Genomic DNA, 25023 nt, shown 5'->3' with positions numbered 1-25023 from the left:
GACAGTACTGCTCTTAAACAAGCACAAATGTTGTCCGTTGCCTTCATGTGAAGGCTAAGAGGGCGTCGATGTAGAAACCGACAGTAAGGAAAACTAAAATATTTTATTTCTGGTTTGATACCAAAGAATGTTTTTGGAAAAGCCTGAACCAAATTTCAATTTAGTTTCTCGCTCTAGCAGGCGAGGAATACCGAGTTGACCAATGCAGTTTCCTGTCACACCACAAGATGGAAGCAGATTGTTAGCTAAAAAACAAATTGCCTCAAGCAGAAACTGTGTCAATCCATTTAAGGTCTTTCTCACCCCAGCAAAGGTCTACAAGCTGCAAAATGTTTAAGCCTCAAGTATGACGAAGACTGCAGTATGAATTGCATTAAAAGAAAACAAGCTGGATAATAACTGGTCGATACTGACAAGTGTTTTATTAGTAACACAGACCTGGAGACAGAGCCAATAAGAAACCGGTGTGAGCCTTGACAAGACTGACATTGTTCAGAAGGCATTTAAAGACGGAGGGTCTAATAGTTGAACCCATACAGTAAGCGGAGCAGGTAAAAACTTAAAGAGGAAGGCTGCAAATTTGAATCAAATACAAAACCAACTGCAACAAAAACAGAAGGAAAAAATTAAGTGCAATTCCTATTAGATGAAATCAGGATGGCATCAGGTGGCAAAGGGGGAGAGCGAAATGCAGAAGTCATATTATCACATATTATAATAGAGAAATAATCAGATATGGAAAGGCGGCACGGCAGTCCACATGTCGTTACAAGCCATTCTTTTTTTTCTCTCACATCTTTTCAGTCAAGTCTTTATCACTGAGTCCCACGAGGAAAGAGTGATGGTTATGGCTGAAAAAAAAAAAAAAAAAAACATATCTCAGGCTGCTCGGCTATTTGTCCAGAAAAATGCCTGTGGATGGTATGTTGCAAGCAAAAGTCCATCAAAAACACCATTTAAATTAATCCATTCTTGTTTAGGGAAAATAAAAATACCTCAGGAAGCAATGAATTACGGTTGAGGGTTGAGTCTGATCTAAAAAGGGTCGGTTTTCTATTTGCCCCTGCTCAGTTGCCCGGAGAGAGGTTAAGACAGTAAATCGATGAGTTGTCTGCTCAAGTGCAATGTCCGATGATGATGGAGAAGAAATAATATTGTAGAATTGTCTTTGTTGCTTTGCTGACCCCCAGTTTAAAAAGGACTAATGAACTCAGCAAGCATACTCTGACTCAACGTACACAAGCTTACCCCCATATGCACACAGTCAGTATCAGGAGCAATAAGGCAGAGAGGCTCCGTTTTGTTTTGGGGAAAAAAAAAAATGAAAAGAAAAAAAATACAAATAAAGAATCAAGAAAAAAGCTGCTGCTGCCCCCCCCACCACCCCACCCTCCTCAGTAGTTTCTGGGCTCTGGTGATCCCGTACTGTTCATCCCATGTTAGGCGGTCACCCCAACGCTCATCTCATCAGGACACGTCCGAGAGGCTCAGAGAGGGCTGGTGGGTCGTCTGTGTGGGAACGGAGAGCAGGATGGAAGCCGATAGAGAGGAAGAGGCTGGTCAACAAGCCCCACCCCTCTTGATTCAGCCAATCACCAAAGTCGGTGCTGGTGGAGGTTTCGACTGAGGACGGAGCGCACATCAGCAGTGAACCTATGACAAAGAGAAAGACAATTAAAGAACTTGACATTGAATGTTTCACTATCTTAGCCATTAAAGGAAAAGCTCAACATTTTGGAAATGCACGTATACTTTCTTTCTGAGACCTCTGGGCTTCAAGTACGAAGTTGGAGTAAGATGCGTTGATCTTAGCTTAACAAAGACTAGAAACATTTAACAGCTAGCCGGGCTCTTTCCAAAGTTAAAAAATCATGCCTACAAATACCTCTAAAAGCTTACCAATAAAAATATTGTATCTCCTTTGCTTGTACTCAAAATTTTAGGACAGTCTAGCTGCACCGTCTCAGACTATAGTGTGGGTTGCCAAATAGGACTGCTAAGCTAACTGCAGGCTAACTCCATCTGTTCTCAACACACTGACATGAGTAGCATCTTACTCTCAGAAAGAAAGCAAAAAAGGAATATTTCTTAAAATACTGAACTATTCCCAAGAACATCTCAAAGCACAAGTCTTTTGCAAAATTTGCCCCCAAGATAGCCTTCAAAGTATATTGTTGCAACATAACAGACAGGTAAGGTTTTAGGCTAAGTGCTGGAGGGAAACTGACATTGTAGGGTAGTGTAGATGGGGCATCTTTAGCCGGCATTCACATAGGATCCGGCGTTGCGGCGGTTAGCCGCAGGGTTGTGCGGCGGTGTGGGTGTGTCGCCCGTTTGTGTTTCCATTGTGTTCTCCATGGTGCTAGCATTTAGCCATGCTGCTAGTATGCTGGGTCCTACGACGAGATTGTCTGTCCGCATCGACAGATTAAAAAAAAAAAACATTTACTTTCAATAACTAACCAGGATGCGAGGTCTATCAAAAACGGTGGGTGCACAAGGCCAAATTGAGTGACTACACGTGAAACAGGACGTTACACTCCAGTCCGTTGTGTGTCAGTCTGATCACCGGTTTCGTGATTGGCCACCGCAGCATGACGTTGTGTTCTGTGTCTCAAAACTTTTCGCCTCTGGCCGCTGCTTTTTTCCCCCGGCACCCCCTGCGGCCCCCACCGCCGCAGCCTAAACAGACTACCCACATTCAAATGAATGGGAGAACGGGCATTTTCGCCGCAGCGCCAGATCTAGTCTGAATGCAGCGAAAGTCATTAATCAGGCTGTGCACCATCCCATATAAATGGGAATATGAATGGAATATTACACAACCAACATTTGTCAACAGCTTTATTGAAATACTATCTCATTCAGAATAATGTTAGTAAGGCATTGCCTGCAGTCAATGTTACCAAATCAGAATTTGAGTTGTTAACGACTAAAATCATATACGCCAGATGCAGCCTTCAGCTTGCACCTCTTGAATTACCACAGACCACTTGAATACAGACAGTATGCACAAAAGTTAGTGTTTGCATTGTCTATTTGCTTTCATGCCAACGTTGTTATGCCTTTTACCTTAGTGCATCCAGCATAGGCAGCAAGTTAAGAAGTGCTGTGTCACTAGGGTCGCTGAACCAGGACTTGATGGGTATTGCATTGTCTGGAGGGCAGAAAAAAGCCAGTCAGTCAAGTCAGTGAAATGGACAAGGTTGTGATTTTATGCTGCTCTGTTAAAGAGGCCACTGAGTATTAGAGGAGCTGCAGATTTAATGCACAATACCACATTTACAATATAAGCCTTGTACCTAGAATAAACTGCTCAATTATTGTCCTGTTCCTGCACCATCACAAGGTTGATGTGTATAGGAAGAATCCCCATTTGACTTTGTATGTTTAAGATAAATGCACACAGAATTCAAGCAGCTAAATATATACCAATCTGAATAACTTTAAGTCTTACCTGGATGGCTACGATAAGCACCAGGCGAATTGTCCAGGATGACAATACTGGACAGGTCATCGTGTACTACAGATAGGTCTTTAATATAACTACCTAAATCCAATGTACAATGCTGGCAAAAGAAACAAAAACACAAAAGACACCATCAAAAAGGGGAAGAGAATAAAGAGACTTCATAGGGCCACGCAACCAAAGAGCCTAAGCAGTATCAGCTTCAATACATGATGTTAAAATACAGTTTAGAGCTGCACCTGTCTGTAGTATCTGCGTTTAAGGATGTTCCTGTTGTTGTCAAGCTTGTCTGCCACAGCTGATCCATAGATCTCCATACTGGCTGTAAAAACCACCAGCTCATACCACTGGCTCACCTGTGTACACACAGGGTATAGAGCACACAACAGTATAAGTAAACAAGTTACAGTAAGTGCTTTGATTGTTCTACAAAACTACTATGTCTTTATGACATTGGGTAGTGTTGAGAGTGCAGTACAATGGAGAGTGATAGCAAAGATGACAGATAGGATAAAAGCTGTCCTGAACACCCAAGCAATGAAGTTTCAAGTTCACAGTGTGCTTTACTGTCCCCTTCCACATTAATCTAGGATTCAAACACTCAAACATTGACACCGATTACAGCTTGACACTCACCACTTCTAAAAAGAAGTCAACATGTGGCCTTTTATGTACGAAGAATCTGACTGGGTGCTTGTCAATGACAACCTGCATGGATAAAAGGAAAATAGACCGTGTTTAGGCTTGAATGCATGCGTGCAAAGATACATACATACATATATATGTGGCTGAATGCTCATACTTTGAGGATGAAGTCTGGCGGCGTGCCAGGTCTCACTGTGGGTCTGAGGACCCCGTCATGGTGAGAGTGGATCAGCGTCTCGTCCAGGTCCAAAACCAGAATCTTCCTCTTTACTGCATCTGGAGTTCACCACACAATATAGACTCTTGAGCTTCTTTATCTCAGTACATTTACATGCACACAAGAAACCACCACTGGGACAAATGAGGTTACACAGGAATTATCACAAAGCAATTACATGCACTGTAATAGCGATGGTTACTGTAAAATCTGCACATATAGCAGGTCAGTAATCAGATTTCTCTCCTACTCCTAAATTTATTTTAAAACCATGACTTTCTCTGTTTTAAGTGTTATGACAAAAGACATATTTCTCTGATTTCCTTATAGCGCACAGTTCTTACAGCTCTACCTAAATGTCACCCTGATGAAGAACTAGAGTTGATACACTGTCTGTTGAATTGCCTATATGCACTGTGCCTTGTTTTTTTTTTCTCAATGGTTTGTCTGCAACACTTTTTGGGTTTTTGCTACTTAATGTCAGTCTCACCTTTAGTTTAACTAATTTTAAATACAAGGTGATAGTGATGGGTAATTCGCTGGGCCCATTCCCATTCTTCCACTGGTTTTATCTCTCTTTAGATTCACGATAGTGTGCTGTATGTGCACCGGCTCTGTGTGTCACAGGCGTAGCGGCATTTTTTTCAACGATATGTGCGTAAATTGATGCCGATAATAAATAATGAATATATTATGTACATTTTGCAACCTAGGTGGAGCAGTGTGCTGTCTCAGGACAGAGCTGGAGAGCAGCACACTCTGCTCCAGTTTGTAATCCCACAGACTCTCCCTTCACTTTTGCCCAGCACCTGGGAAGCAAGACTCGGGAACTTCTTGTGTATTGAGGAGCTGCAGTGTTTATTAACGGGCAAACTGCGACATACACTGTAAAATGAATGAATGAATGAATGAATGAATGAATGAATGAATATATTTTTATTATTGTGTCATGCATACAATACAATTTTAGGGGTGGGAAAAAAAAAATCGATACAGCTTAGTATCGCGATATTTTCCGTGGCAATACTGTATCGTTACACAGACGGCAAGTATCGATCTCTTATTATATATATATGTCTTGGTCAGTTTAACTGCTTGACAATCCCATTTTGGAGCAATACAATTGAAGTGAGATAAACAAACAGAGCAATGTATCTTTTTCGATAAAACAGATGTTGACAAAGTTTCCTTTTGGGGACATATTTTGAAATTGGGAAAAATTAGAAATTGGAAAAAAAAGGTAATAATTGCAATATATCGCAGAATATTGCAATATGTTTAAAATCGCAATAATAATCGTATTGTGACATAAGTATCATGATGATATCGTATCGTGAGGCCTCTGGTGATTCCCACCCCTATAAAATATGCCCAGCCCACACGGGCTTACAAGACACCATTACCTAGGACAAAGGACCAGATGCCAAAGTAACCACATACCCTAAAGAAATAAACCTTATAGTCTTTTTTGCCAAGCTTTAGAAAACAAAAGTCGCCAACTTATAAATATCCGTGCACCAGAACATTTCAGAAATGTTGGACAGACATTTCATGTAAAATCGGTGTTCTTAACTCATCATAATATGGACAATACAGGAGAAAACTTCTCCTAGTTCGCACAACCTTTTATCTTCTTGGATGTTTTGGAATCTACCTACTTCAAGGGCAAGAGGAAGGATTCCTGTTCTCAACTGAGCCACCAACAACCTTTGACTTCGACAAGTTTGCTGTAACATATAGTTCAGGACCATAATAGTGTTTGATTTGAATATAAGTTCGTAGTTTTGGTTTTAGCAGTCTTTTGACCATATTTCTTCAAATCTTGCAAGTAACTTACTTCTGATTGTGTACATGCTACAAGTAATGTACATGTATTGCCATACTATTGACTAGTAATATAATAATACACATCATATGCACTCTTGAACTCAGCTTTTTTGGTCGCGAGGATTTCCAGGAAGTGTGGACCCCACGTCCCAAAAGCCTTTTTTGATGACCTTATTAGAGGTATACGATAGAGCAATGTGACACATAGATTCGGAGATCACTGTTACTTTCATTCTGTCCACCATGCTGTTAATACCAGCAGAAACACCAGCCATTTACAGCTAAAAGGAATCACTCATTCACTTGAAACTGGACCTGGAGCTCTAGTTGAGGTCACTGTTGTGAGTGAGAGGCGAGGAAAGTGAAACTGAAATGCAAACCTTCCTCCAAGTCAAGAGTGTGCTTTTGAATGAGCTCTCTACATGCAGAAGGAAATCTCCTTCAGAGTGCAGTGCACACACCAGTCCATGCTAGTGTAAACGCTGCCTTTAACATTTGTGTTTCCTCTTCCCTTCAGTCTTGTCATTGTTCGAGGCAGAGAAGGAAGCTAAACTTATCTAATTTTCTTTGGTCACCATGCCACTGTGCTGGGTGGATCCTGACATTAACCTGCTACCATAATTCACTGTTTTACTCAAATGCTTTTTGGGGAGAATGGCTGTTTACCTAGCTAGCACAATGGCCAAATTAGTCTTTTAATTTTAGCATTCTGGTTGCAGGTCTTGATAAACACTATGGTTTGTATGCTGCCTCTTTATTAGTAAAGGCTTGCTTTGCAGGGTCATTTATAATGGTAAACATTATTTAGATTATGCAACATTGGTACTACATGCTTAGTATTTTACACTAGCCTATTACATATCCAGCTTAGCATGAACACCCCTGAAGTTTAGCTGAGCAGTCAAATCATGTACTCACTGAGTCTGTTTCTGGAGATAGGCGAAAGAGGCAAAGTGTCGTATCGCACCGTCTGATACTGGATTATCTGCAAAAGAACAAGGCAAATTAAACAGTCGGTCAACCCTTAACAGATCCATAATGAGTGAATGAACTGCATTACGGATAGATTTCAAATGTGTATTATTCACACTTTAATTATAGATGAAAAGAGTTTACACAGAACACCAGTATTAGTGTTTTGGGAATCCTTTGGGGCACAAAGAAAAGTGGTTTTACATCATTATTGCTGCAATTCATTATCCACCAGCATCACAATTGAGCTAAGGATGAGTCAGACCAGAAGTATGGCTAATATCTCCATGAAGGTCTTAAAAACACCAAACTTACACTATATTTGAGCCCTTAGACAATTCATTATTGGGAAATCAGCCCTCTTCTTTTGCTGTACATCAGAGATTAAACAAGAGGACAGAGGAGGACTCCATACTGAAATGAACACAGTTACGTCCAGCCCACGACGCCTCCTCTCTAACTTCCTTGCTCTGGTCAGGATCACCACAGGGAGCACCCTTTCCAGTGCCACTCTTGCCCAGGGGCTCTGCACTTTTCTTCACAGGGCTATTTTTATCCCTCCAGCTGTCAGTGGGTGTCAGCAGAGCATGGGGCACACATAGAAAGGAAGACTTGCAGGGTGACTTTGACTGAGCCTTGGTACCTAAGCCTTGGGCAGGGCCTCCCTCGGTGTCTCCTCCCACTGCCACCTGGCAGAGGAAGCTCGGGGGAAGCCTATTGGTGCCAGCAGCTGCTGAGCACCACGGGGGGACCTCACCCTCGACTCAGCTCCCTGCACCTCCAAGAGCCTCTATCTGGACCCCAGGCCTGCAAATTCAAACCAAGTCCTTTGCCTCAACTCTAGGGCTACAACTAATATTTCAAAATGATCTTGCTCCCTTAAGCAGACCAACAGCCACTAAAAACTCTTCAATGTAATGATATGTAAGGGAGAAAGGCAGCTAGCCCTTGAAATAATGCTTTCATTATTGTTTTTATTTTTTCTAGATTAACTGATTAATGGTTTGGCTCCAGAGCCCAAGTTGACATATTCTAACCGCTTAGGTTGTCCAACTAATAGTCCAAAACTCAAAGATATTAGGTTTACTATAATGGAAGACAATGCAAAATAGCAGATTTTCAGTTGAGAAGCTGAAACCAGAGAATGTGTTATATTTTTGCTTAAAATCTTGAATTGTTGCAGATTAATTCTGTTGATTAACTGATCAACTATTCATTTCAGTTCTACAAACTATTTAAATTAGGAGTTTCGTTTTGTTTAGCAAATTGTTTTTTCAGCACTAACTCCACACCTGGCTACACGCTGTTACGGTCTCATGCAGGATAGAATAAGCAAAACCATTACGCAAGATTAATAATAATAAAAAAAAAAAAAAACATCTTGTCATCTATTAACACAGAGTGCCATGCATGGGATTATTACCCGGTCATAATATTCATAATCCAATAGATCTTTTATTGATCCAAATGTTTGGATCAGGCCACCTAGTGGATTGTGGTCTCTTCGAAGGGAAACACCTGAAGCACTACCTTACTAACAGACAACAGAAGGAGTTAACAAGGGGATTATTAGATTTATAAAGAAGGTCATCATAGTTATGACTAAATGGGGCATTCAACATCAATCCGTTATTTTAAGGTATTGAGTGGGTTAGGTCTTAACATCCTCACCTCAAATATTTTTCATCAAATCACCTGCTATCTTTAGGATCACCTACATTACGTTCCTTGCCACATTAGCGATCGCTGGATCATGACATTGTTCCAGTGCTTCACATATTGTAAACAACAGCGCTAAACTGTGAGTGAGAATGAGAGAAACAGAGGGAGGGAGAGAGAACAGTACACTCTCTGTGCTAACATAATCCCTCTCACTTCAGCCATAACATGAACTGGACTACTCACTCTCAGGGCCTGTTGACAACCCACAAGTGTTACAGCCACACAAAAATCTGCAGAAAAACCTCATACAGCAAGATGAATACAACACAGGGCACTACTCTAAGCTTTGTTGGCTTGATAGAGACCTAGAGTCGAAGTCTGCTCAAATTACACCACATATGCATGTCTATTAACAACTCAACATCTCTGTGTGCATCTAGGTTACAGGCAGACACCTAAATGCCATGTTTATTGTGGAGGCATTTGTGAGCAATTGAAGGTGACCTGCAGGCTTGTACTGGCTGTTCCTCAAATTAGGCGTTTGGATGTGGGAGGTTTCTACATTGCACTGTATTCAAAATGAGCCATTCAATTACCCACTATTGCATCACACAAAATCTGACACCTGGACACAATACAATTAGTCTATTAATTAGTTTACCAACTGAAAATCAAGTAACTATTAGTCATTTATAAAAAAAGAAATGCCAAACACTGTATGGTTTTAGCTTTACAAAAGTGAGGATTTTCATGGTTTCTCTGTTTTATATCATTGTTAATTGAGTATCTTATTGAATATCCTTTGCTTTGGTTTTGGACTGTCGGTGACAGATATGGTTCACTATTCTGACACGTAATAGCCTAAACTAGGGCTGGGCAATATATCGATATTATATTGATTTTGTGATATGAGAATAGGTACCGTCTTAGATTTTGAATATCTTAATATTGTAATATGACATACGTGTTGTCTTTTCCTGGTTTTAAGGGCTGCATTATAGTAATGTAATATTCAGAACTTCCCAGACAGTTCTAGCTGCTATAATTTGCCTTTACCCACTTAGTCATTATATCCACATTACTGATTATTTATCAAAAATGTCATTGTGTAAATATTTTGTAAAAGCACCAATAGTCAACTATACCATATCGTTGCAATATCGATATCAAGGTATTTGAGATATTTGATTTTCTCCATAATCACCCAGCCCTAGCCTAAACGGTTAATCACTGCATCTAAGAAAAATATCTATAGATGTGTCAATAATCAAAGTTATCTTGCAGTTGTACATTTTTGTGCACTTTACCATCTTGTGTGGCAAATGGGTTTACTCTTAAATATCCTCTTTTTGAATACATTTGACACTGATACTATTGAGTGGGAGGTTGATGCTACTCAGTGGGATCTGTTCACACATTTACAGAATATTGGGCAAAACCACCGTGATGGATGCACATAATGAGACAGGAGAAGCACAGGCAAGAAGCGCAGGCAAGAAACACGGATAGTCTAGTTCTCGGAGTGCCAACTGAGCACCACTAAAGGTGAATGTGATCTGAAAAATAATGTTGAGACACATGTGGACCATGGCAACATAATCATTTTTGCTCAACTGTCACAGAAAAACAACAGGATCACCTGCCAAATATCTTTCAAACCCATTCTCACCGTTCGTAGGTGCTTCCTGAGGATGTACATAATGAAGCCCCATATTCTCGATGTTACTCCGAGAAAAGTGCGGATGCCAAGTAAACATTGCCGGGTCTTCAGCATGTTGACGAGCACGCAAAGACCCCACAGTAACTCAACTTCAATTCTCAGTTGATTGCACGCTTTTGTCGGAAATTGTTGGGATAATTACTTAAGGAACTTGCTTGCTAGTAATAGTCAAAATTCGTCTTTAGCCAAAGCCGCCAAACTAGCAATTCAAATTAACAAGAGGCCAAGCAAACGTGTGAGTACCTCGCTCTGCACACTTGTGGCACAATTAGCATTAAATAGAATACATTCGCATTGTAACTTTGAAACAAACGTGGACGTCGTCAAAAGAAAAGCTGCTGCAAGACGACTGCTGCTGTATGGACCTTAGCGCGCAGCTCGTCGACAAGCTAGCTCATGAGCTAGCTGTATACCATTTAACGTTAGCTTGTAGCCACCAAGCTACCGCTAGCTCGACAGGGTGACCACCTTGAACCTTGGACAAAAATACCCCAAAAAAGCTGTGGGGCCGCTTGTTGTCAAGCACCGGTTCAACGCGACTTCACTCTGTGCGGCGTCCGAAGAGAGACAGCTTAACAAAAGTTCCACAAAGTCTAACCGGTCCGGTTAAAATCAGCTTGTAGTCCAGTGGAAATCCGGAATGAAACTGCGAGCCGCCATCGCCGCCTTGCCGTCACTTCCGCGAGGAATCCTGTGGTTGCGCGCAGCACGTCCACGTGGAAAGAAAATAAACAGACGTGAACGAGCAAGCGCAAGTAGGATGAAAGCCTGTTCAAATTAACCAGTTTTGGGGTCTTTCTGTTATTTCTTCAGCAACTATTTGAGTAATTGTGGTGCAGTTTAACACAAAAATGATTTATGGTAATAGTTTTGCTTTCATTTTGGCAGTGGTTTGTTGATGTCAATAAAACTCAAATATTCCAGTAATTGTAATTGTAAAACAATAAAACATGTAAAAATGAACTGGGCGTGGCTACTTTTTATAGGCACAGTATTATATTTGGCAGGGACAGCTTTTACAGCTGTCAGTAGACACGTGGGCATGCCTATGGCCAGTTGGTAAAAGTTACTCTACACCTAATGAATTACTTCAGACTATTATGAAACTAATAAACAACCCCATCTGACACGCAAATAGCACTAATGATTTAGTGATGTTATTATATTATATATCTTATAATTCGTTTGACTATAAACTAATGATAATTTGCTGCAAACAGACCTGGAGCATTAATTAGATCTCTGTTGAAGGAATCAAAATTGACAGTAAAATTACAATTACAGTAAACTATAATCATATAAATGAATCTCATGAAAATTACTTCCAACCATGGTATGGAGAGGTCAGAATTTTCTTAAGAGTAATTATGTTTGATGATGAGACAATATCTACTTGTGACCCTCATCATATTTTATGGTCATGACGTGAACAGTTGTTAGCAGTATTTTTCCCTCCGATTGTTTAATTTGTACTGTAGGATTTTTAGAGGCTCTGGAAAAGGAAAAAACACCCAGCATTTTACAAGAAAAGAGCTAAACTTAGAGAAGTAAGAAAAAAATTATCATATTTTGTGTAACAGAATGCACTTTTTTCTTAATCACTTTAATAATATTGTGTCCCTGCTCATATTTATTTTGTCCCGAGTCCTAAATTGGGAACCACTGCAAAAAATCATTGTGTAAAGTCAGTTGGATGATGCAATAGCTTGGATATGAGATTGTTTAGTACATTTACAACATTACATTTTAGGAAAAAGCAAGGTGTAGTATTAACCGTTAAAAAAGCATAGTTTTATTCAACAACAAAAAAACACTCTTGGATAGAACCATTTTATAAAACATAATACAGATTTCTTACAGAAATATTGTACATTATTTTATATCTCTAAAACTGCATGAGATTGCAGCAAGTCTTTGAATCTCCACTACTGAAACCAACTCAGTGTCTTGAATAGCAAGGAGGACATGAAACATGGATCCTCTGTTGCCGAACCCTACACATCAAGATCATCATCAGGGTCCTCCTGGTCATAGTCATCATTGGCATCAGGCTCATACAAAATTCGTCCTGAACCTGGGCCTGAGTGGAGCAGAGCTGTTTTCCTGTAATTGAAAAAGAGGACAGCGTTTTTAAGTTGTTTACAAAAAATTTACAAAACATATGGGACGTAACCACTGAAAAATAAAAGTGTTTCTCACTTCTCTTTGCTGAACACAAAGGGAAGTGCAAGTTTCTCTTTGGCCTCACGCTCTGTATCAGATAGTCGAAGGTTGAAGGTCAAGTTGGCTGTTGGGTCTGTCTATAGAAACACAAAAAGAGCACTATTCAGTCCTGTTATATCTGAGCCTTAAATTTATTCTATCGATCTGCTTATGGTTGGATTCAGGTATTAAACGCGTTATATCGCACCTCCTGTTCCTTAGGGTCGGCCTGTTTGGGTCCAAGTTGGCTGGGCTTGCCCTGTACTATCACTGTAAAATCATCTTTGATGCTGAAAATCTCTTCCTAAGGACAAAAAAAAAAGAAAATTATCAAAACAATTTAACAGTGAAGGTATACAAAAGTCATCCCAAAGGAAACACTGCTTACGTCTTGCATAACTTTCCCCGATTTTGAGCGCTTTGTTATCTTTGCCACAGCTTTGTCTCCCTTCAGCACAGGTACTACAGTGATGACTGAAGTAGCCAAGTGGCATACACTTCCCACAGTACCACTCTGATGCATATCTGCATGGAGCAGACCAATAATAGCTCTGACAGCTCCCCCTAATGAAAACACAGAAAAAGACCCTTAGTGGAAAAACTGCACGGTCTTAAAGTATCACTTTAAGCCAAGAAAGTCTATTTCACAATATGATGGTGCACTTATTTTAATAATCAATATGATTGTCATTGATTTCTCTTAAAAGATAAAAGCTTTGCAATGACTCATACAGCCTGGATGTCATACCTTCCTTCTTTAAATACTACTACAAAAACTTTCTGACATCACGCTGACACACACTAAGATGATTTAAAACCTTTTCTAAGTTGCTGAAGAGTCTTGCAGACATCAGGAGGGCTGAGGTGTCTCAAAATCCATGAGAGAGAGTCGATCACTAATGTAGCTGGCTTGGGGTGTGATGTTTGCTTGACCAGACGTGTAAGTTCCTCCAAACAGAACTGGTGAACCGTGAAAGCTGGGTGATCAGTCCAGCCAAGTGGGTCTGTATAAGCATTGTGAAAGTGTAGCCTGAACAGTGACAAAAACAAAGTATTTAAAGTTTGGTTATAGGTTACATAAACTGCCTAAAAAGGGCTGCAGCAAACTATTATTTTCATTATCGAGCAATCTAATAGTTGCCTTTCCGATCACTTGATTAATCATTTGGTCTATAAAATGTCAGAAATTTGCAATTTACCCACACACATTTATATATATAAAGAAGAAAAGCAACACATGACTTCAATGACTAATATCAAAGGTTGGTAGGTGGTTCCAAAGTAAGTGGCTATTAATTTTCTGATGGACTAATTATTTCAGCACTAATCTTATTTACCTCTGAATAGGTGATCCTTTCAGTCCATCTTTTAGCTCTTCCTCACTGACCTCAAAGCCAAGCACATGGACAGCTTCCTCCCTAAATTCATAACAAAGGTCAAGGAAGGTTTTTATAAAAACGTTTTTTTTTGTTTTAGCAAACTTAGAAACATTATAAATATATGGTACATACAGTACACAACCAAACTGTCACTATACGCATGTATTTAAATACCTGTCCAATGCAGAATTGATGAAGCTTTTCAGGAGGTGTCGACCAGAATAACTAGCAGAATCTAACAATGCAAGTATAAATTACATGACTTTACTGTATGCTATTGCTTCGGTTCACATTGTTACGTTATTGATCGCAATTTAGACTTACATTCTACATCATTCAAAGCATTTAACGTTACCTTGTATTATGAGAAACCCTCCAGCATCAATGCCTTGCAATAATTCAGGCAACATTGTACTAGGTTAAGTTAACTAGCTATATCAGAAAATTGTAGAAGGTCCAGGTAGCTTCAGCTAGTTAGCATGCCATTGATTTACCATCTATTTAAATATGAATATCGTGATAAAAAAACGGAGATGTCAGTAATTTAACAGCAGAAGAACAAGATCTGTCAAAATTCTGAATGGCGAGCGCCTAAACTCGCGGAAACTCATATTTCACTGAAATAAAGCTTTCGCTGTCCAAACATAATTCCAACATGTTTCGCTAGCTAGATAGCAACTCTGGATAGCATGTTTGAGTGTACGGATTCAAAAACGTCATATCCCAGAGTTCCCTTACTTTAATATCGATAATTTATGGGAAATGTAGTTCAGCATCTTACAACCCGTGCCTGTGTCGTATTGAATGACTGCCCAATACCCTACGTTACCCAGAATTCCCCACGGGAAACACTGCGCTGGCAGCCTCAAGAGGTTTCTGCCGCGCACGGAGAAGATCGTGCGGAATAAAGTCAAAACTCCAGTCGTTTGTGTGCCTACTACGAAGAAACGACAAAACTTCATCGTAGAAGTTTACATTACGGACCTACATTAACTAGTAACAGCGTTCATCTAAGGAGTTCTGCCATATTTTAATACCGAGGGTAATACATGCAGTAACGAAGAAAAAGGAGCTTTAAGTGCAGCACGTTAAGCGACAGAGGAATTAGTATTTTGTCAGGCTAATAACGTTAGTATAGCGACAGTTCATTGTGGTACGTTAACGTTAGCTGTTGTAACAGATCCCCAGGGAGGGGATATTACAACTTCGACCCACAGTGGAGTGTTTTGAGGAAGAGTCTACTCGATCTTCCGCGCCCTTGGCTTGCTGCTGCTAAAGTTCCCCGGCGTTAAGGTGCAGCCACGCCGGGGGAAGGCACAGCGCGACGGCCGCTACTCTCCGGCTAGCTCGCCTGCTGCTTCTGATTCTTGGATCGGGGCCTTGTCGGTGAGGCGACAATGCTTGACATAATGTCTGAGCACCAAGGTATGTTTTACCAGTGTCAGCGTCGAACCATTAAACACACTGTTCCCGTGTGCTGTTATTCTGTTTACTGTTGAAATTCGTCGTATTTTGCGGACATTAAGATAGCTAAGTTATGTCTACGTTACCGTTAATGTTACGTGTGGTTGCGTATGCTGTATTAATAACACCACTTGCTCTTGACCAACTTGTGTTTTGTCAACATGCCATGAAAGTTGTGTTAAAGTGGAATTTTGTTTTGTTACGATTACTGTAACGGTAGCTAACCTGATGTCAACGTTAGATTAGCTAACGTTATGCATTGCACAGTTAAGTTAACGTTAGCTTGCTGGTTAACGCGCCGATCCATCTAACGTTAGCTAGTTTATAGCTGGATAGCTAACGTTACCCAACCACCTCACACAAAACACTCTCTACCTTGTCAGATTTAAGTTGAATTAGATTACTTGTCAGCCAAGAAAAACACTTTTTTTTTGCATTAGTTCAAACAAATAAAACCCTTGCCAACACCAAGCTAACATGGCTAATACGCCTTCCACTTCCATTTCAAGAAAGCCAGCGTGATTAGCTAGCAGACCTAGTAACATTAGCTGATTGTTAGCACAAGTTAACTCGAAATTATCCGTCAGCAATGTCTAGTTTAAATGCAACTCGTTAACGTTATATATAACTTTATATCGGGCATTAAGGAGCTCACACTATCACTAACCATTGCGCATATTATATACAACGTTACTGTGAACTTTTGTACATCCCCCGATTAATATCTTTGCACACCCTGCACAAAATCGTACAGCCTTATTTTCCTTTCTAAAACAGTTTTATTGTACACATTTGTTATAGTGTCTTTTACTTATGTTTATTTCAATATTTATATTCTATATTTATGTTCTTGATTGTTGCCGCTACATTGCTTTAACGTTATTGTTTATTCCCTTTTCATATGTTTATTGTATGCACCAAACACACAAAGGCAAATTCCATGTAGGGGAAAATTTAGATTTTTAATCTGGTTCTGATTCTTACAAGTCGAAACCCTGTTTGCAGTTATCGCTGTAAACGGCACAGCGTGTTGTTAGCTTCTCCTCTAAATGTCAGCTAACGTTAGCAGGTAACGTTAGCATCTAGACAATACGAAATGACAAGTTTAAAGATTGGCACCAGCGTTGTCTTGCTTCAGCGTTGATATTAAATCGATGAACAACTTTCCATGGCTGATGCCGAAATATCCACACTTTATATAAAGTTGAGGTGGTCATCAAGTGACACCAGTTGCGGTTGTTGGCAGACCCAGTCAACTAGCGTTATCACCCGATGACTGACTGGCCTGTTTATTTTCTGCTTAAATGGTTATCAGTAAACTCTCTCGGTCAATTTAACTTACCTAAACAAACACGGCGCTTAAATAAGCTAAACATGATCATTACTATTAAACCTGATTAAGTTATTGAGCCGTGTTAGCAAGCTAATGCTAGCGTTAGTGCACATGTGTCTTATGATACCCCTATGCAACCCAGTGCTTGGTATACTATATGCTAGTGTGAAAATAATAAGCCAGTTCACTTTTGACTTACAGAATTGTTTGTTTTCTTCTCTACTAGATTCACTTTTGACGTGCAAAACGGAACCTTTGGTGAGTACTTTGCAAGGTTACTTTGAATACCCTGAGTAGTTCGTTGAGTAGCTTTTTATTGTTGGAACCTTTTTATATTAGCTTCATTTTCTTTAACAAAGGCATGTGCTTTCTGCAGCCCCCGGAGAGGAAAAAGAGGACTGTTGAGGACTTCAACAAGTTCTGCAGCTTTGTCCTGGCGTATGCTGGTTACATCCCCAGTCCAAAAGAGGTGAGCTGCTATGAATGTCACTGTGGATATTAGAAATTACGGTTATTGCCTGCTTGCTGAGGTCGAGGGGAAATATCAAAATGCTTTTTCTTGTTGTCTTGTAGGAAAATTCATGGTCTCCAACATCATCCAGCTCTGCACACAGTTCAGGGTTGTCGGCAGATGGAGGTGGTGGAGGCAGCAGCTCCACCGGCAATACATGGGCTGATGGAAGTTCCGACATTCACACCATCCATACATTTGTTCGTAAAGCTCGGGCAAATAAGGGCAAAAACATTCGCCGCATGCACTCTGATAGCACTCTGCTGGACAAGATGCGCCTTAAAGACTCCCTGTATGAGGGCCAGGCCAGCGCTAAGGCCGAGCGCAAGAAAGACAAAAAACTGAAAAAGCTGTCATTGGGCTCTGCCATGACGGCGGCAGATAGTGGCAGTAGCGAAGGCGAGAAAAGAGCCCGCATTAAACGCAGCAAAAACTCAAAACAGCCAAAGCCTAAGAAGCTCAAAAGTTCAGCTGCTCAAAGTGAGACAGACTCTGAGGCACGGCATACACATACAGAGGTACGACCTGCCAGAGATGAGCTGACGGAGCATGGGGGCTCCACCCCAAGCATGCAGGGCCTGGGGAAGATGCAGCCCGACGAGTCCATCAGGGAAGCAGAGATGAGCTCCAGTGAGGGTGAGACCTGGATCGCTGATGAAGACATTATGGTGGAGTCAGGTATGACTGTATGCTTTTGCCTTTTTAAAATAAATTAAATGTATTAAGATGATCATATTTGGCTGCATCCAATGAACCAATGTTTAATTCCAAACGTAACTTGTTTTTTGTCCAATTCTTAATATTGACTACTTTTTACCAGCTATAATATTCTGTCTCTTTTTTTTTTTTTTCTTCTTCTTCAACACAGGGGATGATTCATGGGACTTGATCACCTGTTACTGTGGGAAGCCATTCGCAGGACGGCCAATGATCGAGTGCAACCAGTGCGGCATATGGGTGCACTTGTCGTGTGCAAAGATCAAGAAGTCCAATGTTCCAGACATCTTTTACTGCCACAAGTGCAGGGACTTGCGGCGGTCTGGACACAAAAAAGACCCCTAGGCATGAAGAGGATGGGGAGGGACAAGGAGCACCCACCCTTTTTTTGCTGTCCTCTGACACTTGTTTTCTTTGATGCCTACAGCCAAAACAGCCTAAACTATCACCTGGATGGCAACTGTATTGTCAGTTTGTAGGACTTCTTTTGACAATCACAACCATTCTTATTTATCCCTCACGGTTTATTTTTTTTTAATTATTTTTCTTTGGCTACTGTGAAGAACTGGACAGAAAGCAATGGTGACAGCGGAGAATCATTTATTTGTTACTAACAATTCATTAATTGGCTTTATTGTTGTATACTGTGCTGGTGATTTGCACATAAACGTTCACACTTATTCACTGAAGGTGCATTTAGACTTCTTGAGGATATCGACAAATCAGTGAAATTTCGTTTAGTATCTCAAGGAGTATCATTTTCAGTTTGATAGCCTTTTCCTCTCAACTTCAATCAATGCAAGTTTATTTTAAAATTAATAGCATAACAGATGAAAAACGTCACCCGTTTATTTGTTTAGAAGTATGTCATAATGCTAGATGAGCAGCTCGATTTTTATTTTTGAGTTTGCATTTTTGTTTTGGTTGTCAGTGATGACCACTGAACTTTAAAATGTAGAGATCTCACTCCTCGAGAATAAGTTATCTTTAAATTCACAGAATCCGTCAACATTTATCATTTTGCTTCGATAAATGCATCTAAATTGCTACATTTCGTATTGCACACAGACAATTCTTTCAGCAGTGCACTTTTTTAAATATAAACCCAAATACCATTCCACTTCATATATGGGTGGTATTTGGGCTATGATGAGCTACGGCGGATTAAAATCTGTACTTGGCATGTAGCTGTGTACTTTCACGACTGAGCGCTTAATGTTTCTCCCTGTCTGGCTTGTTAATCAATGATAGCCATTTACCATGAACAACATTACATTGAAAGCTGTTCAATTTTGATGTTTTTGTTTCATGTGTTTTAGTTTTTCATGTTAAAAACTCATCTAAATGAGGGTGTAATGTTGCTGTAAGACAAATGGTTTGGCAGTGCTTTACAATATCAAAGTGGCTCTGCGGCTCGTTTAAGAATGGTTGTAAAATATTTGCTTTTCTGTTTCCTGTAATGGTTTATTTCTTAGCTTTCTGAGAAGCGGGATTAGAGATGGACAGAAGATTGTCTCACATCGAGAACAAAGTTGTAGTGTACAGAAAATAAGTTGACGCTGCGTAGGTTGTGGCGTTTGTTTATGTTGTTTGGTTTTACCATGTGCTTTTTCTTTTGTTGGTGGGAGAGTCTTGGCAAGTCTCCAGTAGCAGTTGCACTCTCTCTACAACTTCAATTCTGTGTACATATCTTTGTTCTTTGACAACTGTACATATGTGAAAGTGAAGAGAGAAAATACCCAAGCAAAAATCTATATTTTCTGCAGTCTATTGTTTTCTTTAATTGTAGCTTGAAAAATAAAAGTCCTTGGGAACATAATGGTGGTATTTTGAATCATTTGTATTTAAAGGACACATTAAAAAAAACACATTTGAAACTGTTATTTTTGTCACATTTAATTTAATTGTTTGCACCATAGACTGTATATAAAACTGGTTTGCACACAGCAGTGTTTGTCATGTTTGCGTCTTCTACCACTAGAGGGAGTGGGTGTACAGGCATCTCACTTGTTAGTATGGCAGTGAGTTAAATAATAAGGAATAAATATGGAATATATCGTACAAAGTTCACACATGGATTGTCACTGACAAAAAATATGAGGAGCTTAATTGTTGGAGTTGCTCTTTAATCCTTGTATTCTTCCCAGTTGATGTCCGGTTCATCCTGTAACACAAATGCTCAGTTTTTCACCTACCAAAAGCACTGTCTTAAGGATTTACTATCCATGCTATAAATCATTGTTATACTCTACACAAAAGCAAGCTTGTCATAGAACATGTGGGCAAGCCAAGGTGAAATTATGTTCATGCCAGTGATGTAAGTAATTTAAGAAATCTGCTATTGAAATTGTAACATTTAACCACTGATCTAGATCGATAGTGCTCATAACTCCATATGTATATACAATGTGTCTATTTCCCTCAGTATAGCCTCTAACATAGCTTTATGAGGAGTTTTCCCATAGCGTATTTCTCTTGTTACTCACCTTTCGGTTTCGGAAACTGGACATTTGAAAGCTGCCGATGGAGTCCAGAGGAGCGACCTTCCTCCTGTAGGCACAGCAGTCAAAAATCTGTAAATTTCTGTGATGAACGGTGACTGACAATGAACAGCTTATACTTCGATTCATAATTTACATTCACCCTGTACCACACATTCCAAAAACAACTTTAAACTTTACATTTCTTTTATTTAAAAGACTAAAGATCCACAAAAACAACAGCCAGACCATCTTAAAGTTAGACAGCTTTGTTTACATATCAACTGAATAATGAAAAATATATAATTACAGGAAAAAAATGTCTACTATTTGTCACTTCAGATCAAATAAATAATTTCTCATTCTATCCCATTGATTAAGACGACATTGGTTGACATAAAATAAGTTATTTAAATCTCTTATGTGAGTTATTTACATTTTCAATTATCCTGGTTTGTTCATTAGACAAAAGTCACATGTTGCAAAGCTTTATTTCTGCGTTATAATTTCATTATGTGTGACAAAACACAAGTTTAAATCCATTAAAACAATGATAGTTGGTTTCTCTCCTTTTCTCCTCACCTCTTTTCATTGGCTTTACGGTGGTACTGGTTCTGGTTTTGGCGTTGGAGAGAAAGGTGCTCTGTTGGGGCGAGGAAAGTCTCTGAATGAGGGGGGCGGCCGTTCAAATCCCTGTCCATCTCCCCAGCGTCACCCACAGAGAGGTCTCCCGGCTCTGAGCGCTCAGGCAGTCGGGGGAAGAACTCTTGGTCCAGCCAGTTGACTTCCTGAGGACAACAATTAGATTATAAAAAAGACAAATACATTGCATAGTAGTACATATAGCAGGTATTTTGAGATGGGACGATTATGTTGTGTATATAAAGGCTTACCCTTTTGTTTTTTAATCTGCTTGGCAATACAGCAGCAGGCGTCACCTCCGGCAACATGTAAAGAGCCAGGAAAGGCAGCACACACCTGGAGCAAAGCATCTGAACAGAGTATCCCGAGTCAGTAACAGTAAACACACAAGCAATTAAACATTGCTTACAAGAGGCAACATGCTCACCTTAAATCTTCTGTTTTCTCTGTGGAGTTTCGTCCTCAAAGCTGATGGTGGTTGCAGCTCTGTGTCTTCTGAGCTGTTGAGCAGTGTGGAGGGTATTTGTAGCCGTGCATCTAGGGTGGGTTTATATTATGGGACTGGCATCAGTGGCTGTTTAGGCTAAGTGAGTGTGTGTGTGTGTGTGTGAGTGTGACTTCAGACATGCCAATTACATCTGCCGCCTTGTTGCCTGGCATTGTCATTAGTGTCAAACCTCTAAAGCCACTCTTTTTTTTTTAAGAGATTTTAAGTGCTGACAACATGCCTTGACACACACACATACACACCATCCCATCCCCACGCCCTCTTCCATTTTCCTTACAGCCGCTATGAGGGAAGATGGGAGAAAGATATGGTCATTATTGAGGATGTTGTAGCTTGCTGTTTACAGGTTTGCCTTGGAGTGATACATTACTCTCAGGCTGGTTTCCGCTGGTTTGCTTGCAGCTGCATTTAAAGTTTAGTTGTTTTTACTCCATGGACATGCCATTGATATCCTATAATATAAGTTATAGTCAGAATAACAAACTTGTGTTGACAAATTAACTTCACAAAATATAATTCCATTAAAAATCAATATACAATGATATTTATCAATTGCCCAACTCTATCTATCTTTTTGATGGCAATACATTTGTTGTACAAACCCCAATTCCAATGAAGTTGGGACATTGTGTAAAATGAAAATAAAAACACAATACAATGATTTGCAAATCCTTTCCAACCTACATTCAATTGAATACACTACAAAGAGAGGATATTTAATGTTCAAACTGATAAACTTAGTTTTTTTTGCAAATATTTTGAATTTGATGCCTGCAACACCTTCCATAAAAGCTGGGACAGGGGCAACAAAAGACAAGTCCACATTTCAATTTGTTTTTGGAAATCATGGACGTCATGTCCTCCGGACCAAAGAGGCAAAGGACCATCCAGACTGTTATCAGCGCAAATTTCAGAAGCCAGCATCTGTGATGGTATGGGGGTGTGTTAGTGCCCATGGCATGGGTAACTTGCACATCTGTGAAGGCACCATTAATGCTGAAAGGTACATACAGGTTTTAGAGCAACATATAATGCCATCCAAGCAACGTCTTTTTCAGGGACATCCCTGCTAATTTCAGCAAGAACATGCCAAGCCACATTCTGAACGTGTTACAACAGCGTGGCTTCGTAGTAAAAGAGTACGGGTACTACACTGGCCTGCCTGCAGTCCAGACCTGTCTCCCATTGAAAATGTGGGGCGCATTATGAAGCACAAAATACGACAACGGAGACACCAGACTGTTGAGCAACTGAAGTCGTACATCAAGCAAGAATGGGAAATTACTGGAATTGTTGGGTCTTTGTAAATTATAGAGTGCGGTCTAGACCTACTCTGTCTGTAAAGTGTCTTGAGATAACTCTTGTTATGAGTTGATACTTTAAATAAAATTGAATTGAATTGAATTGAAAGAATTCCACATACAAAGCTTGAACAATAAGGGTCCTCAGTTCCCAAATGCTTATTGAGTGTTGTTAAAAGGAAAGGTGATGTAACACAGTGGTAAACATGCCCCTGTGCCAGCTTTTTTGGAATGTGTTGCAGGCATCAAATTCAAAATGAGTGAATATTTGCAAAAGAAAACAATAAAGTTTATCAGTTTGAACATTAAATATCTTGTCTTTGTAGTGTATTAAATTGAATATAGGTTGAAAATGATTTGCAAATCATTGTATTCTGTTTTTATTTACATTTTACACAATGTCCCAACTTCGTTGGAATTGTTTTTTTATTTTGTTTTTAAACGGACGCCTTGCCCCATATAGAAAACATTAAGTCCTTCGTATTAAATTATTTCTGTAATAGTTACTCTGTAATCTCGAAGAAATGCTTTTTTTTATTAACTAATTCATCTATAAAATGTCCAAAGTATTGGCAAATGCCATCGAAAAATATTATTGCTGAAAGTGACATATTTAAACTACTTAACAACATCCACCAAAACCATGAAAGCAAGCAACTATTTGCCATTAATACTTAATAAATTATATAAATGATACACTTCAGCAGTTAATTGACAGATAAAATTGAAGTAAATTAACTGACCCGTTCATAATGCTCATATTGGCATTAATTCAGTGTTTTTGAGTTTAAAAGAGAAGCACAGAGACAGAGAGATCAGAGATAGTATCAGGGCCCCAGTGTGTGTGGTAATCTGGAAAATTGTATCACTCTGCTTCGCCTGACTTCACCAGCAGATTGCCACCCAATCCAGACCACACACTACTCTCTCCACCCGCCTGCATGCTGCCTCTGTCTCCAGAAAACAAAACAGAGAGGAGACAGTGTAGCAGGGATGGATGGAGAGATTGGCGGATCGGAGGACGGGGCGGGGGTCCGCTCTGAGTGTATGCGCATTCAGACACGTTTTCATTTTTCCTCTTTTCCCGCCCTGTCCTAATTATTTCTATTCTGAGACACTGAGGCCCACCAAACATAGAGCTAGTGCTGATAGATCAGGCGTGTATAAATAAACTAAGGCAAGGCTGGCAGCATGTCAGCAGGGGCAGAGGCCAGATAGGCTGCACTGATTACCTTCATTATCAGGGACGGGCCTCATTAGGAGCCTCTGGCTGTGTGTGTGTGTGTGTGTGTGTGTGTGTGTGTGTGTGTGTGTTGTATTATTGCAATACAGGACCAAATGTCCTCCCAAAGATGTAAACTGATGGAAAAGCAATGGGGACATTTTCTTGGCCCTTACTTCTGTAAGAGGTTAGTGTGGGGGGTAGGATTGGATCTAGTCTGGGTAAGATAAAGGTTAAAGTTAAATTGATTGGATGCCAGGACAACTTGGTACAAGTTTGGTCAAATTAATTTCAGGTATCTCATTAAAATGTTCTATGTATGTAAAATATACAGTATTTGTTTGATCTCAAAAGTGTGCCATATCTCTACATAAACTGTGCTATTTCCAACATAGCATTACCTAAATAACTTAAAATATTCTTGACTATAGTTAAAAAAAGACTTTTGACATTTGGGAAATACGCTTATTTGCTTTCTTGCCAAGAGAAGATTGAAAACACTTTCAAACATGAGTTGCATTTATTTTATTTTATAACTCTCAGCAAAAGAAAGGAATAAGCAATGTTAAAACTATTGCTCTAACTGCATTTGACTACACTTTCTTAAGTTATAATTATTGTTTTTCGTACATAATTGAAATATAACTTAAATTCAAGTATGCACAAAGCATATGGTTAAAAAAAATAAAAGGTAACCGTTAAGAGTACTTAAATACAAGTTAATAGTCCTACTTATGTGTGGTGAAAGTTTG

General features: G+C 39.7%; 3 protein-coding genes across 4 annotated transcripts; 1 reads left to right on the top strand and 2 right to left on the bottom strand.

Moving 5' to 3' along the window:
- Positions 1 to 1187: 1187 nt before the first annotated feature.
- On the bottom strand, positions 1188 to 11215 carry LOC120573218 (CTD nuclear envelope phosphatase 1A). 2 transcript variants are annotated; one of them, XR_005641663.1, is made up of 9 exons: positions 10462 to 11215; positions 7077 to 7143; positions 4272 to 4390; positions 4106 to 4177; positions 3709 to 3825; positions 3458 to 3569; positions 3073 to 3157; positions 2229 to 2411; positions 1188 to 1653 (listed from the first exon to the last, which is right to left on the bottom strand). XR_005641663.1 is itself a non-coding variant. In XM_039822771.1 (8 exons), the coding sequence occupies exons 1-8, from the start codon at positions 10564 to 10566 to the stop codon at positions 1593 to 1595; spliced, it is 738 nt and encodes a 245-aa protein (XP_039678705.1). In that variant the 5' UTR covers positions 10567 to 11214; the 3' UTR covers positions 1188 to 1592. The 2 variants fall into 2 exon arrangements, 1 of the variants encoding a protein (XP_039678705.1); XM_039822771.1 differs by lacking the exon at positions 2229 to 2411 and having other exon boundaries at positions 10462 to 11214.
- A 1066-nt stretch (positions 11216 to 12281) lies between these two features.
- On the bottom strand, positions 12282 to 14815 carry elp5 (elongator acetyltransferase complex subunit 5). Its single transcript, XM_039822770.1, has 8 exons — positions 14449 to 14815; positions 14268 to 14328; positions 14052 to 14132; positions 13533 to 13744; positions 13103 to 13278; positions 12923 to 13018; positions 12712 to 12812; positions 12282 to 12615 (listed from the first exon to the last, which is right to left on the bottom strand). The coding sequence occupies exons 1-8, from the start codon at positions 14501 to 14503 to the stop codon at positions 12507 to 12509; spliced, it is 891 nt and encodes a 296-aa protein (XP_039678704.1). The 5' UTR covers positions 14504 to 14815; the 3' UTR covers positions 12282 to 12506.
- Positions 14816 to 14941: 126 nt separating this feature from the next.
- phf23b (PHD finger protein 23b) lies at positions 14942 to 19937 on the top strand. The gene is made up of 5 exons (XM_039822769.1): positions 14942 to 15518; positions 17117 to 17148; positions 17267 to 17359; positions 17464 to 18079; positions 18270 to 19937. Exons 1-5 carry the CDS (start codon positions 15491 to 15493, stop codon positions 18461 to 18463), a joined length of 963 nt encoding a protein of 320 aa, XP_039678703.1. The 5' UTR covers positions 14942 to 15490; the 3' UTR covers positions 18464 to 19937.
- The last annotated feature ends 5086 nt before the right edge of the window (positions 19938 to 25023 follow it).

The sequence above is a fragment of the Perca fluviatilis genome, chromosome 14 (genome assembly GCF_010015445.1).
Source record: "Perca fluviatilis chromosome 14, GENO_Pfluv_1.0, whole genome shotgun sequence".
NCBI lineage: Eukaryota > Metazoa > Chordata > Actinopteri > Perciformes > Percidae > Perca > Perca fluviatilis.
This window is presented reverse-complemented; position numbering and strand designations above follow the sequence as displayed.